The sequence below is a fragment of the Marmota monax genome, unplaced genomic scaffold (genome assembly GCF_021218885.2).
Source record: "Marmota monax isolate L192 unplaced genomic scaffold, Marmota_monax_Labrador192_F-V1.1 WCK01_AAM20220418_F8-fsc00007, whole genome shotgun sequence".
Classification (NCBI taxonomy): domain Eukaryota; kingdom Metazoa; phylum Chordata; class Mammalia; order Rodentia; family Sciuridae; genus Marmota; species Marmota monax.
In genome coordinates, this window is record NW_026692781.1 from 5,544,632 (window position 1) to 5,563,698 (window position 19,067).

The 19,067-nt window shown below is 40.3% G+C and overlaps 1 protein-coding gene across 2 annotated transcripts in view; it reads left to right on the plus strand.

Moving 5' to 3' along the window:
- Positions 1-19,067, plus strand: part of Myo3b (myosin IIIB) — a 430,473-nt gene that overhangs the window by 186,029 nt on the left and 225,377 nt on the right. For both annotated transcript variants that reach the window (XM_046447494.2, XM_046447495.2), the window contains exons 17-22: positions 1,990-2,116; positions 3,833-4,043; positions 4,843-4,990; positions 6,401-6,554; positions 10,548-10,636; positions 12,423-12,552. In XM_046447494.2, coding sequence (XP_046303450.1) covers positions 1,990-2,116; positions 3,833-4,043; positions 4,843-4,990; positions 6,401-6,554; positions 10,548-10,636; positions 12,423-12,552 — 859 coding nt within the window. The remainder of the gene's footprint in view (positions 1-1,989; positions 2,117-3,832; positions 4,044-4,842; positions 4,991-6,400; positions 6,555-10,547; positions 10,637-12,422; positions 12,553-19,067) is intronic.

Sequence of the window (19,067 nt, forward strand, 5' to 3'; positions counted from 1 at the left end):
GTATTGATCAAGGTAATGAGGTGCTGTCATGTTAAATCCAAGCGAGTCCCAGAAAACCCATTTGGTAGGTGTTCTCCTTAGCCACTTTTAAGTCGTGTGATTAAACAGTGATTCTTGAAGTCAGAAACATGACATCTTGCCTTTGATTTAGAAGTTAGAAGAACAATATTTATCTGCGGGAGAAGCCAGCTTAGAGTCCTCATTTGTCTTTGTAGCATTATCAGGTATCCAGCAGATGTCACTGTTAAAGCCTGTGTTCAGTTTTTGGCTTTACTGAGTAATGTTTACAGGAAAGCTCAGTTTGGGGGGTGATGCTTTATCAATGATGTAATGACAGTTTCTATTAGTTTGCTACTGTGTATAGTACTAAATCAAGTAATCTGCCTGAGTATTTTTGTGGAAGCATTTTTCTCCATCTATAAGCATAAAATGCAGAAATTTCCTAAGCATGTCATTGCTTCAAATACAGAAAATGTAAATTCTAAAATAAATAAATAAACTTTATTTTTAAAAAACAAATAGTGCTACATAAATATTCAATTTTTAATATAAAAGATGACTGAAATCATCTGAATTGTTTTTACTCACATTCTGACATCAAATATGTGAGGTCTTTCCCCTCCCCACCCACCAACTAATTCTCTGACACCAGCTGAATGGCCTACAATTCAATTCAATTCTATGTACCTGAAATTACCATCAGATCCCTTAAGACTGCCCCCACTTCAGGCAACAATTGCAAGTCCCAGGACTCCCGTGGTTTTGACAGACTGGTTATAAATTAGGGGTTACCATGAACCTCTCCCATGTTTGATTTGCTGCAATGATTTATAGAACTCAGGAAAACACTTTACTTATTGTTACAGATTTAGAAGAAAGGATAAAACTCAGGAATAGCCAAAGGAAAAATGCAAAGGGAAACACTGGTATTAAAGGGCTCAGAGCTTCTGTGCCCTCTAGGCATGCCACTGTCCCTCACCTCCATGTAGTCACCAACTTGGAAGCTCTCAGAAGCCCATTTTTTAGGGGTTTCAATGGAAGTCCATTACATATGCTTGATTGATGAAGTATTGGCCACTGTTGATAAACTCAATTTCTGGCCTTGCTCTCCTCCCCAGTTTGGTGGGTTGGGGACTGAAAGTTCTAGCCTCTAGGCACATTCTTGGCCAACCAGCCCCTATCCTGAGTCTATCTAGAGACTAACCAAGTCACCTTATTAGCATAAACTCAGGTATGGTGCCAAAAACAAGATTTCTGTCACCCAGTGTCAAGGATTCTAACAGCTCTTGTGCCAATAACTGGTGACAAGGGCCAAATATTTATTTATTATTATATATCACAATAACACAGATAATTCTAGTGAGTCCCAAGGCATTTCCTGACTTCATTCATAACTGTATGCTGCATCATGTAACTTTGAGATATTCTAGTGAGCCATCATGGGATGTGCTCCCAACTCTGTCATAAAAGCTACACTCAAAAGAAGTGAAAGGAACATCTCTTTAGATTTGATGACAGGACCATACCTGAATTGGGGAGCTGGCATTGGTTAGGGTTCAAAGCTAAAAAGTGGCTAAAGAACAAAGAAGGTCAGTTCCCTCTTACACCACTATTCCAAGGAAGGAGGGTCAGGTTGCAGAGCAACTCTGTTTCACGTGATCCATCATTGGTCTAAAAGTGTCCTCAGTGGCATGGTTGAGGCTGGGTTGCTGGGTGTTCCAGTCAGCAATAATGAGAAAGAAAGTGTGGAGGGTGCATGTTCACCCCTAGAGAGCTTGGTCCTAGAAGAGGCCTTCATTATTCTGCCCATTCCATTGTTACTATTTAGTTAATTTCACCTCTAACAGCAAAAGAGGTTGGGAAATTAGTGTCTGCCTAGGAAAGGGGTGGGGGGAATGATGGAAAACTAGCAGTTTCCACCAGAGAGCTAGTGACTCATTGGTTTGATTGGCAATGACCTTCAAATGCGGTTCTCCATGTCATTTTCAGGAGGTGCACTCCGTGTACAGAATTCTGGCTGGGATTTTGAATATCGGGAACATTGAATTTGCAGCTATTTCCTCTCAACACCAAACTGATAAAAGTGAGGTGCCCAATCCTGAAGCTTTGGAAAATGGTAATTATTTGATGCTTCTGTGCTGTGTTGCCAAGCAATATTTCTTTCACTGTGGTAGTTTTCTAAAATCTGTAGAATAAAATGCAACTGTAGCTTATTCTACTGGCTCTGGATGTTTTCACTAAGCAGCATTTCCCTAAGGATATCCTATGGAGTATCAGTGCTCCATCCATAGACTGCAAATAGGTATTCCACAGAAAAGAATTCCATGGCCAGTAACTTTGGGCAGTGGTTCTCAACCTTGGCTGCATTTGAAAAATGTTTTGGGGGAAAAATGCAGGAATATTTTTTGGGAAAAAAATGATGCTTCTGAGTAAGGGCTTATGGGATTCTACTGCCTAAAACAAGGAGGAGATTGGTCCTTACTATGAACCTACTGAATCAGCATCTGCAGGAGAGAAAGCAGGCACCAATTTATTTTTAAAGATCTGTGGGTAATTACGGTGGCACAAAGAATGAGAATTCTCAGTCATAAATAAGCGAGCTGATTTAAATACAATTTAAAAAACTTTCTGTGTTAAACTGCAGCATTTTTTAGGACCTTTAATATACTAGTGTACTTTTTGACTCTCTAAGAGAAGAGAATACAGACTATGACATTCTCTCCAACCACAACCTCCTTATCCCCCTTTTTTTCATCAAAAACCTATTTAAAATAAAAAAATAAATATATTGTTTTCTAGATTAAAAAATAAAATATAAAACACCTTACTTTAGGTCTGGGAATGTAGCTCAGTGGTAGAGTGCTTGCCTAGTATGCACCAAAACCAAACAAATAAACAAAAAAACGATATTAGTGTTACAGGTGATAACTGGAGCCCAAAGAAAGTGGCTGTCCCAAGACACACAAGGGAAGCCAATGAAAGAGCTGAGAATTGTATTCAAAAGTTCTAATTCCTGGCTGAGCTCTCTTTAAATACAGCCAGGCATCATTCCTCAGTGATACCATCAAGTATCCAACTTCTAGGCTGTGAGGTGGGTGGGCCCTCTCCTATCTCCAAATCAGTGTATCAGAGTAAAAGACTTGGGGTCTGCCTCTAGGGCTCATTAGCTGTTCAGTCTTAGTGTCATGGAAAAAGTATGGGTCCAGAGAAGGCTCAGAAAACCTCTGGATGTGTGCGCACATGCACCTGCCAGCCCTGAGGAGTGCAGAATCCTGACTATCAGGCTAACAGCAGCTGATAGACAGTGGACCCTTTCCATCCCATGAGAAATCTAGGAGCATCCTCACATTTCCATTATTTTAAAAGTAGCATGGTGTTTTATGCATGAATATGAATTAGTAATTTGTCAGAGACTTCTCTGGTGCTGGCTGTCTGCCTTTTTCTTCTGAAACTGTATTCTCTACTGAAATGTTCTATTCCCCCTTTGCACGTGTGCCTTGTCCACTCTGATTTAACACAAGACAATTCTTTGTGATGCTATGTCTTTGGAAGCCATGTGGAATGCTTCTCAGATAATCCAAAATAAAAACCCACAATGCAAAAACAAAATAAAGCAAAACAACAACAACAAAATACTTATGAAGAGACTTCAGATCAGTTTGAGAGCCACTGTATCCATCTAAATGCTTCGTGAGGCTAGGGTCCCAGCTTGTTGATCTTGAAGTACCTAGGATACAGGCTTGTACCTAGAAGGTGTTGAATAAATGCTGAACCATAGACTGAATGAAGGGATGGCCACATTTCCCAGTGTCATCCTTACTTTTTGTTCCAGCTGCTTCTATTCTCTGCATCAGCCCCAAAGAGCTGCTGAAGGCCCTCACATCCCACTGTGTGGTCACCCGGGGTGAGACCATCGTCCGCGCCAACCCTGTGGACAGGGCCGCGGATGTTCGGGATGCCATGTCGAAAGCTCTGTATGGGAGGCTCTTCAGCTGGATTGTGAATCGCATCAATACACTCCTGCAGCCAGAGAAAAACATATGGCAAGTGCCCCCAGAACAAGCGAAGGCCTGGGAGAGCAGTCCTCAACCTGGTGGCTCTTGGGGTCTACAAGAGGAAGCATTTTGCCTTCTCTGGGGTTTTCTTTAGCAGAGAGTTCAGGCTTTCTCCTTTAAAAGACAAAATAGAATCCAAAAGAATCAGAGTGTTTATAACAGGGAGGAGAATGATTGATGGAGCCATTCCAGTGAGTAGGCTTGGCTGGGAGCTGGACAAACTGAGTTCACACCCGAGGTCTACAGCTTAATCAGCTCCATGTTCAAAGTTACAGTTTTCCCATCTGTAAGATGAGAATGATGTATCTATCCTCCTCACTGTGTTTTTGGAATCACATGGACATTTATGAAAAGTTTTAAAGTACAGCATCTTCCATTATTACTATGACAACCCCCCGCCCCCAAAGCATGGGCTATTAGTTGTTTCTTATATTGTGGAGGAAATGACAGTGTTGAATTCTGAACAGCACTCTTCTGAACAAGCTCTGTATAATGCATATGCAGAGGCTATAGCCCCTGCATTGATGTAATAGATGGAGCTTCTGATTAGGGGCTTGAAGGATTCTAGTACCTAAAAAAAAAAAAAAAAAAAAAAAATACTGTTGAAAAACCTAATGAACCAATGGTTGATGACGTAAACTGTCCCTGCCTTGGAGGTGGCAGCATGCAGCTTCTATCTGCATGTGGGTGGGCCCATGTGTTGATGGAATCTCGGGCACACATATTCTCATGGTCTTGAGATGAATGTTTCCTCCCTTGAAGGATTTTATTCATCTTTCTTGTGCAGTCATTCAGGTAATGGAATGAACGTGGGAATCTTGGACATTTTTGGATTTGAGAACTTTCGGAGGAATTCATTTGAGCAGCTCTGCATAAACATCGCCAATGAGCAAATCCAGTACTATTTCAATCAGCATGTCTTTGCTCTTGAGCAGGTAAGAGTGAACTCTGAAGTTACTAAACTCTATGGGAAAGGTGTCTCCAAACTTCCCATGATTTGAAGCAAAAACCCTATTAGAAAGACTTAAAGCCACTGATCAGATGGTCCTGTCAAAAAAACTATCTACATTTAGTATGAAAAAAAGAGATATTGATTTCTGTGGACACTCACATTTTCTCACTTGATTGGAGCTGGTGACAAGCCAATTACTTAAGTCTCGCTTCAAAATTCTTTCGTGCATATTGCCTGAAATACTTTACTCTCTTCTGTTTGAACCCCAAATTTCTGATTGTGTCCAAAATGACACAATATTTAAATAATAAATATTATAAATAAATATTAAATATTTGAATTCAGGTCATAGGTTTTTTTAAAAAATATATATTTTTTTTAGTTATAGGTGGATACAGTGTTTTTATTTTGCTTTATGTGGTGCTGAGAATTGAACCCAGTGCCTCACGCAGGCTAGGCATGTGCTCTACCTCTGAGCCATGACCCCAGCCCCAGGTCATAGGTTTTTAGTACCTGCATTAGCCATCCCTATCTTCCATCTCCTCTGTACCAGATGCCTCAGTAACTGGAGGGAATTAAGGTCTGTTTGTGGATTTCTAGAAATGTAAGTCTTTCCTTTCTGAGCTCAGTGATAAGTTCCATAGGGTGAGAAGCTTGTGGACCCAAGGGGTGCCCTTCTCCTGTGGCAACAGCCTGCATAGCAAAGCCTACTCCACACTAACCCTTACTTAAACCCCAAGCTTTCCTTCTGCATAAAAGAGACACAATAACAAATATTCTGAACAAGCTCTGTAAGTGCAGGGACAATTATTTTAATGCAACTATATGAGGACACATGAACTCTGCTGTAATTAGATAAATACAGAGACACCAAGTGAAAATACTGTGCCAATATTGGTTTTATCATGGCAGCTGGATAAATCTGCAGAGCATGCCTCACCAGCTCATCCTGCACACAAGTCAACTTGGCTTCCATCCATTTATCTCCCTGGGAAATCTGGAGTGTTTCTAGTTTTCTAGCCCAGAATGATTCCTTTTGTGTAGAATGTAGAAGTCTTCTTTCTTCCTGTTTTAAACCATATTTATCACCAAAATATTTTTTTTTCCAGTTTTACTTTGTGCATAAGTATCTAAATTAGGAGCCCCCAAGTCTATGTTTGGGAGACAACTTTTGCTGGCTTGAGCTGCCTGCTACAGGCCACCTATAAGCCACATGTAAACGCACAGCTGCAACAGGCCGGTATGCAGAAGATTCCTTTACTGCACACATCCAACACATCCTGTTTTCCATATGCATTCAAGTTTGCCAAACCTGGAAAGTCCAGGCCAAAGTATCCTGGTGGTATTGAGGCCAGTTTCTGGCTAGAGAGATTCACAGTCCGCTTCCTTCCAGATGGAGTACAAGAACGAGGGCATTGATGCCATGCCTGTGGAGTATGAGGACAATCGCCCACTCCTGGACATGTTCCTCCAGAAGCCCCTGGGCCTGCTTGCACTTTTAGATGAGGAGAGTCGGTTTCCCCAAGCAAGGGACCAGACCCTGGTTGGTAGGTATCTTTTGGAAAAAAAAATGGGCACATCTACTTCTAACAGAAATTGGTTTCATGTCATCAAGTGAATGTGGGTTTTTAATTTTTTTAAAATTTGCTTTAATTAGTTATACATGACAGTAGAATGCATTTATGCACTTTGATAAATCATACATAGATGGGATATAATTTCTCATTTTTCTGAGTGTACATGTTGCAGAATCATATTGGTCACGCAGTCACACACACACACACACACACATATACACAGTAATAATATCTGTTTCATTCTACTATCTTTCCTATCCCCACATCCCCTCCTCTTCCCTCCCATCACTTCCCTGTACCTAATCTAAGGTAACACTATTCTTTTCTACTGCCCAACCACCTTATTGTGAATTAGCATCCACATATTTGACCTTTGGTTTTGTGGGATTGGCTTATTATTATTATAATAAGCCAATCCCACAAAATAATATTGGCTTAATATTATTAGCATGATATTCTCCAACTCCAACCATTGACTGGCAAATGCCATAATTTTACTCTTTTTTAAAGTCGAGTAATATTCCATTGAATATATATATATCCACATTTTCTTTATCCATTCATCTATTGAGGGACTCCTAGGTTGATTCCATAGTCTAGCTATTGTGAATTGAGCTGCTACAAACATTGATGTGGCTGCATTACTATAGTATGCTGATTTTAATTCCTTTGGGTATAAACCAAGCAGTGGGATAGCTGGGTCAAATGGTGGTTCCATTTCCAATTTTCTGAGGAATCTCCATAGTGCTTTCCATAGTGGTTACACCAATTTGCAGTCCCAACAGCAATGTATGAGTGTACCTTTTCCATCACATCCTCACCAACATTCATTGTTGCCTATATTCTTGATGATTGCCATTCTAAAGGTATATATCCTAAACCCAAGGCCAGTATCATTCTAAATGGAGAAAAATTGAAAGCATTCCCGCTAAAAACTGGAACAAGACAAGGATGCCCTCTTTCACCACTTCTATTCAACATCATCCTTGAAACTCTAGCCAGAGCAATTAGACAAAAGAAAGAAATTCTAGGGATACAAACAGGTGAAGAGGATCTCAAACTATCACTATTTGCTGAGACATGATTCTATATCTAGAAGATCCAAAAAATTCCACCAGAAAACTTCTAGAACTAATAAATGAATTCAGCAAAGTAGCAGAATATAAAATCAACACCCATAAATCAAACACATTCCTATATATCAGTGAAGAATCCACTGAAAGAGAAATTAGGAAAACTATTCCATTCATAATAGCTTAAAAAAATAAAATACTTGGGAACCAATCTAACAAAAGAGGTGAAAGACCTCTACAATGAAAACTACAGAACACTAAAGAAAGAAATTGAAGAAAACCTCAGAAAATGGAAAGATCTCCCATGCTCCTGGATAGGCAGAATTAATACTGTCAAAATGGCCATACTACCAATGACATTCTTCATAGAAATAGAAAAAGCAATCATGAAATTTATTTGGAAAAATAAGAGACCCAGAATAGCTAAAGCAATTCTTAGCAAGAAGAGTGAAACAGGAGACATCACAATATAGACCTTAAACTCTATTACAGAGATATAGTACCAAAAATGACATGGCATTGGCACCAAAATAGACTTGTGGACCAATGGGTACAGAATAGAGGACACAGAGACAAACCCACATAAATATGGTATGTCATACTAGACAAAGGTGCCAAAAACATTCACTGGAGAAGAGATAGCCTATTCAACAAATGGTGCTGGGAAAACTGGGGATCCGTATGTAGCAAAATGAAATTAAACCTCTATCTCTCACACCCTGCACAAAAATCAACTCAAAGTGGATCAAAGACTTAGGCACTAGAACAGAGACCCTGTGCCTAATAGAAAAAAAAAATAGGCCCAAATCTTCACCACATAGACCTAGGATCTGACTTCCTTAACAAGATTCCTAAAGTGTAAGAAGTAAAATCAAGAATTAATAAATGGGATGGATTCAAATTAAAGAGCTTCTTCTCAGCAAAAGTAACAATTAATAAAAGGAGGAGAGAGCCTACAGATTGGGAGAAAATCTTTACCACATGCACCTCCGATAAAGCATTAATCTCTAGGACATATAAGAAATATAAAGAACTCAAAAAACTTGACACCAAAAAACCCAAACAATCCAATCAATAAATGGGCTAAGGAACTGAACAGACACTTCACAGAAGAAGATATACAATCGATCAACAAATTTGTGGATGTGTTTTAATGAGTATACCCTATGTATTTTGGCTACCTGGTGGGTTGTTAAAGTATAAACTCCATTTTTAATTGAATTGTGATGTCCTGGTAGAATTTGTATCTTAAAGGAAACCCATCACCATCCCTATACCCTCCTGCCTTCCTATTTCCCACCAACACAAATGCTATTACCCTTGCCCTCACTTGCTCCCCTTCCTTTTTGTACCCCCATCTCATATCTTTACTTGATCCACGATCCACCTCCGTTCCCAGGTAGCACAGAAGCTTCTTCCAGACTCACACTTTCCCCTCCTGCCAGACAACCTGTCTCATTTCTAAAGCCCCCGTTCCTTAAGCTTCTGTGCCTACAGGTTGAAGATGGGGGCACTTCTTCCTGGCAGCTAAGACCCTCTATTCTTTCAGCCTTTTTCTTTCTTTCTTTCTTTCTTTCTTTCTTTCTTTCTTTCTTTCTTTCTTTCTTTCTTTCTTTCTTTCTTTTTGTTAACTACAAAGGATAATCACTTTAATTTTTTTTATTTTTTTATTATTAGTTGTTCAAAACATTACAAAGCTCTTGACATATCATATTTCATAGATTTGATTCAAGCAGATTATGAACTTCCATTTTTACCCCGTATACATATTGCAGATTCACATCGGTTCCACATCCACTTTTTTACATACTGCCATACTAGTGTCTGATGTGTTCTGCTGCCCTTCGTATCCTCTACTATCCCCCCTCCCCTCCCCTCCCATCTTCTCTCCCTACCCCATCTACTGTAATTCATTTCTCTCTCTTGTTTTTTTTCCCCTTTCCCCTCACTTCCTCTTATACGTAATTTTGTATAACAATGAGGGTCTCCTTCCTTTACCATGCAATTTCCCTTCCCTCTCTCTTTCCCTCCCCCTCTCTCGACCCTGTTTAATGGTAATCTTCTTCTCATGCTCTTCCTCCCTATTCTGTTCTTAGTTGCTCTCCTTATATCAAAGATGACATTTGGCATTTGTTTTTTAGGGATTGGCTAGCTTCACTTAGCATAATCTGCTCTAGTGCCATCCATTTCCCTGCAAATTCCATGATTTTGTCATTTTTTAGTGCAGAGTAACAGCCTTTTTCTTTTGACCTCTTCCTTCTTCTGGAATCTTTGGTTTTACATGAGCTTCACTCCTCACTAGATGGTGAGATGCCTGGGGCCCCAGGCCCCCAGTGCCTGTGTGCCTTTGGTCCTGAACACGCTTCCTCCCACAGAGCAGGCTTCCAGCTGCAACCACACAATGCAAAGGTGCTTGTGAGGGAGGAACAGGAAGTTCAAGCCTTTTCCCCAGATGGAAAATTGATTTATGGGAGAGATTCACTTCTAGGGGTTGAAATTGTCACCTCAGTGGTTTTCTTTTTTTCCATAATACTGTCATAATTTGCCAAGATGAGTTTAAACCAAGGCTACCTGCCTTCCGTGGGCTATCTTCAGGGTTGGCAGGCCTGGGGTGTCCTCAGCATGCATGCCAGAGCTCTTAGGGACTGCAGGAAAACATGCCGTCTTAGGGCACAGCCTGACACTAAACACAACACTAATCAAATAAGCAAGGGCAAGGCAGGAAATGCCCATCATGTGGGTGATCCTTCTCCAGTCTTGTATATACAGTGGTAATATTGGGCTTGTCTGAAAGGCATTATTCTGGGTCTCTCGTGGCTTGGGGAACATGTTTTTGTTTGAAAGAACAAATAGTTCATATTGTGATTTTTCTACATGAAAATCCATGCAGATAAATTCGAAAATAATTTACGATGCAAGTATTTCTGGAGGCCCAAAGGAGCGGCGCTGTGCTTTGGCATTTGGCATTACGCTGGAAAGGTGAGTCTATACCTGAGTGTCACGGAAGGTAAGTGCCCATGTTACCCTGTCAGTGCCACTGCTGAAATTGCTTGCAGATTTCATCCTCCTTTTAATTCTTGAACCCCAAATTGTCATTCTCAGACTCTCCCAGTGGTGCCACTAACAGAAAGTTGCCTCTTGGCATAGAAGCAGTTTCTCGCTGGGGTGACCCACAGAGCTGCCATCTGCTTCTCACCTGAAGGCTGGCCTAGGACTGACAGCTCTCCAGAGAGCAAACACATTACAGATTTCACAGTGTTTTGTAGTGAATGTTCACATTCTAAAGTCATTTGGAGATGCGTAGGTAGCGCAGGAGGGTTAATATCACAGTGGGGCTCAATTTTTAGCACTTTAAACATATGTCTACAGGCCACCAAAAAAGGTCCAGATGAAAGGGGAAATATTTCACTTCATCATCCAGATGTTAAGCTTTTACAACATTAACTGAAGTTTCCATTTCTCATATATTATGCCTGAGTCTCAATGTCAAGTTCCCGAAACAGATCAGTGACTGATTCAGGAAATTCTCCAGTCACGTAGCCAACAACTCATTGCTCATGTTACTTCCAAAGGAGCCAACTGAATTATGGCTAATTGGTTCCTGTGGGCTTCGTTGAGGCCCTGGATCCAGAAAATGGGTAGGAGTTCAATCAAAGGCATTTGGGATTATTTAGTTGATATAAAATGAATCAAAATTATCTTTCATATTCATATCATGACACTGAAACTAATTTTCCTGATTGGATATCGACCAAAAGGCAATTCTAATGCTAGGAGAGAGGACTGTGCTTTTCTCTACATGGTCTTTTTATGCTGTCTTCTTTGGAACTCTGTTAGAAATTGTGGTCCAGTCTTTGCCCTTGAGTACTTCATTTACCTCCACACTGATGTCTGACTGCATATTAATGTCCTCTGAGTCTGAGATGCCAGTCGACCCAGATCCTCCTCCTCATCATCTCTGCCTCCTGTTCCTGTCCTCTTCCTGTCACCTCTTCTTTTTATCCACCTTTTCCATTTTCCCACTCTCCTTCCCCCTTTTTCCTCCTTTCCTTTCTAGGATCCTTTTCTCTCTGGGCTCTGTGTCCTTTGCTGAATTCAGTTACCATTCAAAGCTCATTCATAGACTAGGGATGCTCTGGAATATTCCTTAAAATTTCTCTGGCCTGGATCCCCTTTCCTCTGAGACCCAAGAACTGCTCAGTGTCCTTGAGTGACGACTCCTGTGAGTGCCTTGGGAGTTGGTGAGTGTGGTGGTTGTGAGCATGGAGACAAACGGCCCTAGTTTTTTTGTTTCTGTGTGTGTGGTACAAGGGGTTGAACCCAAGGCCTCACACATGCCAAGCAAGTGCTCTCCCACTGAGCTGCACCCTGGCCTGCCTGGGTTCGATGCCCGTCCCTTACTCATGTTATCCAGCTACTTCACTCTCTGCTTGCTTACCAGTAGAATGCAGATAACAATAGGGTTCACCTCCTAGGATGGATGCTTTGCACAGTGACCAATATATTTTCATTTTTATTCTGATGTGATATATCTTTGATAGGACTTGTCTTTGGTCTTCAAAGACACTGGGCAAGAAGCTAAGATAAATTGACCTATCAAAATTACAACTTTCCCCCTTTATCTGGTGCTTAGGATTTAAAAGCCTGACTGTGTCAACAAGAGTTTCTATACAGAGGTCAATAAGGACTGACCAGACAGCTCATCCATGTCTCCAGAGATGGACAGTGACCTCGGCTAACTTCCCATTTGCTGTTGGTGTTGCAGGTACTATATGATGCTTCTGGGGTTCTTGAGAAAAACAGAGACACCCTCCCTGCTGATGTGGTTATAGTCCTGAGAACGTCAGAAAACAAGCTTCTTCAGCAACTCTTCTCCATCCCTTTGACCAAAACAGGTACCTGACACTCCCTGACAGCCCCAGTCCTTACACAAGCCCAGACGGCATTTTCTAGTTAGTGTTCAAACACTGCCATGTCTACACAACTAACACTGAACCTCTTCAAACAGGGTTTATTGAAATTCAAGAAAAGAACATTGATTTTTTTCTTCCATAATTTAACCATATAGCAAAAGAATACATGTTCTCTCTCTCTCTCTCTCTCTCTCTCTCTCTCTCTCTCTTCCATAACATCAACTTTTAGACTTCTCATTTTCTCTGCCTATCTTTTCTTGTTTGTGTGTTTTCAGTGCTGAACATTGAACCCAGGGTCTTGCACATGGCAAGTGAGTCTTGCTTCTTTTTAGTCTTCAAATCATAAAGCCATATATTACCATTCACTCATGTTAAGTCTCTAGGATAGTCTCTGTTGACCTAGAATTATTGGGAAGATGATTGCAGTTCATGAGTGATTCTAGGTGAAGGGAGTATGTTATATCAAAATCACTGATCATTGGATCCTCAGGGTTACACAGTCCAACTTGTAGCCCAGTTATCAACCCCATTCCACCCTTCTCCTAATCAACTGGAAAGTACACAGCCTTGCTGACTGACAGTCAACTTCTGTTTAGTTGCTCAGTCAGCCCTCATGCCAAGAAGCAGGAAATCAGGGCCAAAGACAGGGACTCCCAGGTCTTTGCTGTTTTGCCAAATGGATTCTAACTGGATCAATTTGCTGGATCAATTTGATTTACCTGGGGTTTGCTGCCTTTGGCTGGGCAGCCAACAATCTTCTCACAGCTCTATTCTCAAGGGCTTTATGTTTATGAGGCTATGGAAATAGCTGAGGATATGCCTTTAAGAAAGGGAGGGAGAGACCTCTTAATCATTGCTCATCATTTCCTCTTCTTTCCATGTCTCTCTTAAAACTGTTGGCACTGTGTCTAGCTTGGGACGTTTATATGCTGAAAGAGAGTCTCTGCCAGGTCTGGGAAGGAAAAGCCTGGCTAAGGAGGAAAAAAGAAATGCTGCAGTAGTCTACAAAGTTTGCTTTATCTTCTCCATCTTAACTTGGGAGGAAAGTTGAAATCAGGCTTTTTCTTCAGACATTCTCCTATAATCAAAACTAGTAGCAGGGCGACCCTCAGAAAGCTGTTCTCCAGCGTCCTCTGCAGAGCCTCCTTGAGTACAGCCAGGATTTAATTTATTGTAGGCTCCTGGGAGCTCAGGGCAGGTGTGTGCAGGGCTGGCTAGACACAGTGGTGTAGCTTCCTCCTAAGGCGATTTCTCTGTAGAATCAAGGACATGGCCAGTATTAATAGGGGACATATACTCTGAAACAAAATCTATCCCAATGACTCTCAAATGTGAGTAACGACTTGTCAAATCTGTTCACAACTTTGGAATTTCTGATTTCTTAAACGTTTGGAAAAATGAAAACAAGTTCGCAGCCCTGGACGCTAGGGGGCGCTATTCAGAAAGTAAGGCTCCGCAGCGAGCCTCCTGCTCTTGCCTGGAATCCTTTAAATGTCGGGAGGCGAAGGAACAAAGAGACAGCCTCAATTATTGCTTTTCTTTTTTTTTTTTTTTTTTTCCTTTTCCTTTCTCCCAAAGAGCTTGTAGCATTTTCTGAATCTTGCCTTGAATCTGCTTTCCTCATCACCTGGATGAAACAAAAATAGAAAGAAAGAAAGAAAAAAAAAAAAGACTGGAAACAAACGTGATATTCTTTCAAGGTCTTGGTATTCCTGACTTGCATATTATGCATAATAATTTCTTTTGAAATCCTAAGTTTGATTTTCTCCATACTTTGAGCATAATTAGGAAGCCACATATGAACATCAAACCTAATAAGCATGATTCTGTGTTCCTTTTCTGGAATTGTCAAAATGCATTCAACTAAACACTGAACAACTTTTGGTGACAAGGCACTTTTTGTTCAACAAAGGGGGCTTCAGAGATAATATCACTGTGCCATAAAGCGTATAAAACTTTCTTTTACCTTCACTTTCTGCCTAGAATCGGACCCTAAGTTATCACCTTATGAAATAGTTGCCCTTACATCTGAGTTCCAAAGTGATTGTGCACCCTCTATTGAATGCTAGCACGTTACTCTTTTACATTTAAGTTTTTTGGTTTTATTATATTACAGACTTTGAAGGTGGGAAAAACTCACTAGACCAAAATAGGTTGTCCTGTTTTTGCTAAAATTGCAGGTATCTGTTTCAGGCATATGCCTGCCCCTTATGAAGGGGAAAGTAGTTGTACATTGCTGCTGGAAACAAGATCCCACACATCCTAGTGTTTTGAAAAGAAATATGCTAACATTGTCCATGTATGAGAAACCAACTTTTGGTCATTTTTATTTTATCATCCTGCTTCAGAATCTGAATTGTATTATTAAAAGTAAACTGGGCCAGGTATGGTGGCTCATGCCTGTCATCCAGCAACTCTGGAGGCTGAGGCAGAAGGATCAAAAGTCTGAGAGCAGTTTCAGCAATTTAGCAAGACCCTATCTTAAAACAAAAAGGATTCAGGATGTAGCTCTGTGGTTAAGCACCCTGGATCCAATCCCCAGGACCAAAAAGAAGTAAATTGAGTACTAGTTCAGTGAGCATAGATATTATGGGGAGTTAACTTTAAAAGCCCCTTTGGAGAAGGAAAATATCAAAGTTGGGAAGCTTTGGGGACTACTATCCCCAAACATAAAAAGAGGACAGTACTGGATTTCTCAATGTTGAGAGGAGAGATATCTGTTAAAAAGACTCGTAAGGGATGTTGACAATGCTCTGATGCTCTGGCTCCTGATCTCAACAGTGTTTTCAAGGACATTTGCATTATAATAGTTATTATACGGTATATTTATGCTTTGCATACTCTTTTGTATGTGCATTCTATTTCACAACATTATGGGTGTTTTCCCACAAAATGAAAGGAAGGCCCCTTAAAATATAAACAATAACTTTAATTTCTTTATCAAAATTTTCCAGTTGAGATCTCCTAATAGCTAGACTACTGCTGTCCTTTACTTTTAAGCAGAGGCCTCAGAGAACACTGGATTGACATCTCTGCCTCTTCAAGTTAGCATCCTGCCTGGGCTGCTGGGTGGGAAACACTCCTTTCATTAGTAGATATAAAAAAGTATTGAGGCTTGGTTTAATTTTTTATCAAGATTGAGACAACAACTTGTATGCCATGTGCAATTTTGTTAGTTAGCTTTCCTTTACTATCACAACTACCTGAGATCATCAACTTACAAGGAGAAAAGGTTTGTCTCATAGTTTTAGAGGTTTCAGTCTATGAGCAGTTGGCCTTGTTGCTTTGGGCCTGTGGCAGCATATCACAACAGGAGTGTGTGGCTGAGCAAAACCATTGAAAGTGAGAGAAAGAGGAAGAGATCAGGGTTCTCACTGTGAGGCCAACCCCCCAGTGCCCTGAAGAGCTCCAACAGGCTCCAACTCTTAAAGGTTTTATCATCTCTGAGTAGTGCCAAGCCGGGGACCAATCCTTTAACACATGAGTCTTTGGGGAACATTCCAGATCCAAACTATAGCAGTAAGCATAATAGAAAACCAGGGAGAATAATCTGTGTGGCTTTTCCTATTTCCTGCCCACTCTTTCCTGCTTATGCTCTACATTCTAGATACTGAAATACTGCAGAGATTGAAGATGTGAAGTGGCATCATGAGGCCCAGGTTTACAGGTTCTTGCAGCTCCCTCCCAGTGGCCCCTTCTGCTGGTACAAGCTACATCTGGTGGTAGACATGCCAGAGCCTGAAGAGCACTCTCATTCCAAGGCTCTTGGTGACAACTGGGTAAATGGGGACAGCTATTCGATATGGATGCTCTCTTTCTTCCCCTCCCATGCCAGTCCAACTATGCTTGTGCCTGCAGAGATGAGCCATTTCCGATTGATGAAGTTTTCTTTGCAATCCTTCCTATTGAGCAACAATTTTCAGGAGATTTTATGAATGAAAATTCAATATGGCACCATCACTACCATCTAACCCTGCAGCTGTGACTTTTCAATCTGAAATGATGTAGGCAGAAAAACACTAACAGGAAAGATGTAACACCAAGGTTTTATGGCATATTTTCCTGTTTGAAGAATGTTCTACTTGCTCCTAGTAAGCTAAAGTAATATTCAAAATGCTCAGGTGAGGGAGGAGAAGAAGTTTCAAAAAGAACTTGGAAAATTCATCTCTGTCTTTGAATCATGAATTCTGACTTCCAAATAGTAGTTTGGTGGGGGCGGAGGATGGGCAGGATAAAGGAGTTAGGAACTTGGGAGAAACTAGAAGGAATACATATAAGTAGCACCAGAGGGAATGTTCTCTGAACTTCCAAGTCTGGTTTCACTTTGAATCTAGAGTTGAGTTTTACCTCTGTTGCCTTGTGTCCAAGGACTCTCAGGTTTTTCCCTTGGAATTTGATTTGCAGTGAAAATCAATAGTAATGTCTCTCTTGACTTCCATTGTCTCCCCTTCTTATTTAGGGTAGGGGTGACAAGATGACACTGTATCTTATAATATCTTTAAAGCACTTTAACACCATCTCTGCTGAAGTCCTTGATGTCAGTGACCCCATTCCTGATTAATGTTCCTTAAGGGCATTAAGCCCTCAAGAGGGTATCTTTTGGTAATTATCTCTGAGAGTTCCCATTTTCTCTTTATGGTTGTTCCAGTGTACTGGCAATGTAGCAGAAGGGTCTGGTAGATGACATGAATCCAAGTGACAAAGTTTAGGGCTACAGACATGGAAAGTACCCAGCTCTTCCTGAAATGGAGACTCAGATAACTCAATACCATCAGGGATCCTTGGAGAGTGAGTTTCTCTCCATATGAATCCTGCTTCTTTTGTGTAAGAGTGTATCTCACTCAACAGATAATTAATTTGCTGAGATATGGTGCTATGCATAGGTGTTTTATAGGAGCATAGAAGAATGTCCTATCCAGAATGTTCAGAGACAAATATTGCCAAATCCAAAAATGCATAAAGGATAACAAAAAAATATAAATTCTGAATAAGTATATAAACTGATAGTGGGTCAATATAAACACTAGGTTTATGCAAGTAAAAATAGAAGGTAGTCAAGGAAATGTGATGGACAAACATGGGGAAAAAGGCTTCTTGTAATGAAGAAAGCCTTCTTGAGGAATTTTTTGTTTCCTTTTAAGTAGGAGAGTAAAGACAGTTGGGCATTCTGGAGTAATGCAGCATTCTAAGCCAGGATCTAAGCACTAGAAGGGAGGGGGAGGGGGAGGATGGAGTGGAGAGGACACTAAGGAAGGGATTCCCAAAGCAGAGGGAGGGTGTGAGGAGGAAGCAAGATGGGAAGGAAATGGCAGGCTGTAGGCAGTCAGGTGGGCCTCTGAACAGAACAGCTTCAGGATGAGACAGGAACATTTGAGCAGGGGTGTTAAAGACCACCTAATGAGAGCCAGGGTAAACACAGGCCTCTGTGTGTATAGTTGCATGTGAATAGATGCTCAACAATTTTTTTTACATTCTAGATTTATATATAAGGCCCAGTTTGAGTTAATTTTAGTATAAAATATAAGGTGGAGGGTCACTTCTTTCTCCATGTCTAGTTATTCCAAAACCATTTGTTGAAACAACTATTGCATTGGATTTGTACCTTTATGAAAAAAAGTAATTATTATATGTGATTATTATATGTTTCATTATCTATGTATCTGTCTCTTCACCAAAACTACACTTCCTTGGCTATTTTAGTTTTATAGTAGGTCTTATAATCAAGTAGAATGATTCCTCTCCCTTTATTCTTTTTCAAAATTGTTTGGGTTATTCCAGTTGCTTTGCCCTTCCATGTAAATTTTAAATTCAGCTTATCTATTAGATATCTACAAAAAGTTCTGCTTAAATTTGACTAAAATTACATGGAATATATAGATCAATTTGGGAAGAATTGACATCATTGCCATGTTGAGTCTTCCAAGTCATAAACATGGTATATTTATTTATTTGGCTCTTCTTTGATTTCTTTAATCAGCATTTTGTATTTGCATATAAAAATTCATGTCTCCTTAGATTCATATCTAAGTATCCCAATTTTCAGAAGTAGCATACATTTATTTTTAAATTTTATTTTTGCTGGACATGGTGGTGTAGGCCTATAATCCTAGCAGCTTGGGAGGCTGAGGCAGGAGGATCACGGATTCAAAGCCAGCCTCAGCATCAGCGAGGTGTAAAGCAACTCAGTGAGACCCTGTCTCTAAATAAAAAATACAAAATAGTGCTGGGGATGTGGCTCAGCGGTCAAGTGTCCCTGCGTCTAATCCCCAATATCCCCCTTAAAAAAATATTTTCTATTGTTCGTTGCTGGTATATAAAAATGTAATTGATTTCTGTGTGTTGACCTTATTTTCCACAACCTTGCTAAGTTCACTTATTTGCTCTAGGAAAAGCTTATTTTATTTTTTGTTTTCATTTTTGTAGATTCTTTGGGTTTTATTTTGTTTGTTTGTTTGTTTTGTAACAGGGATTGAATTTAGAGGTACTTAACCATTGAG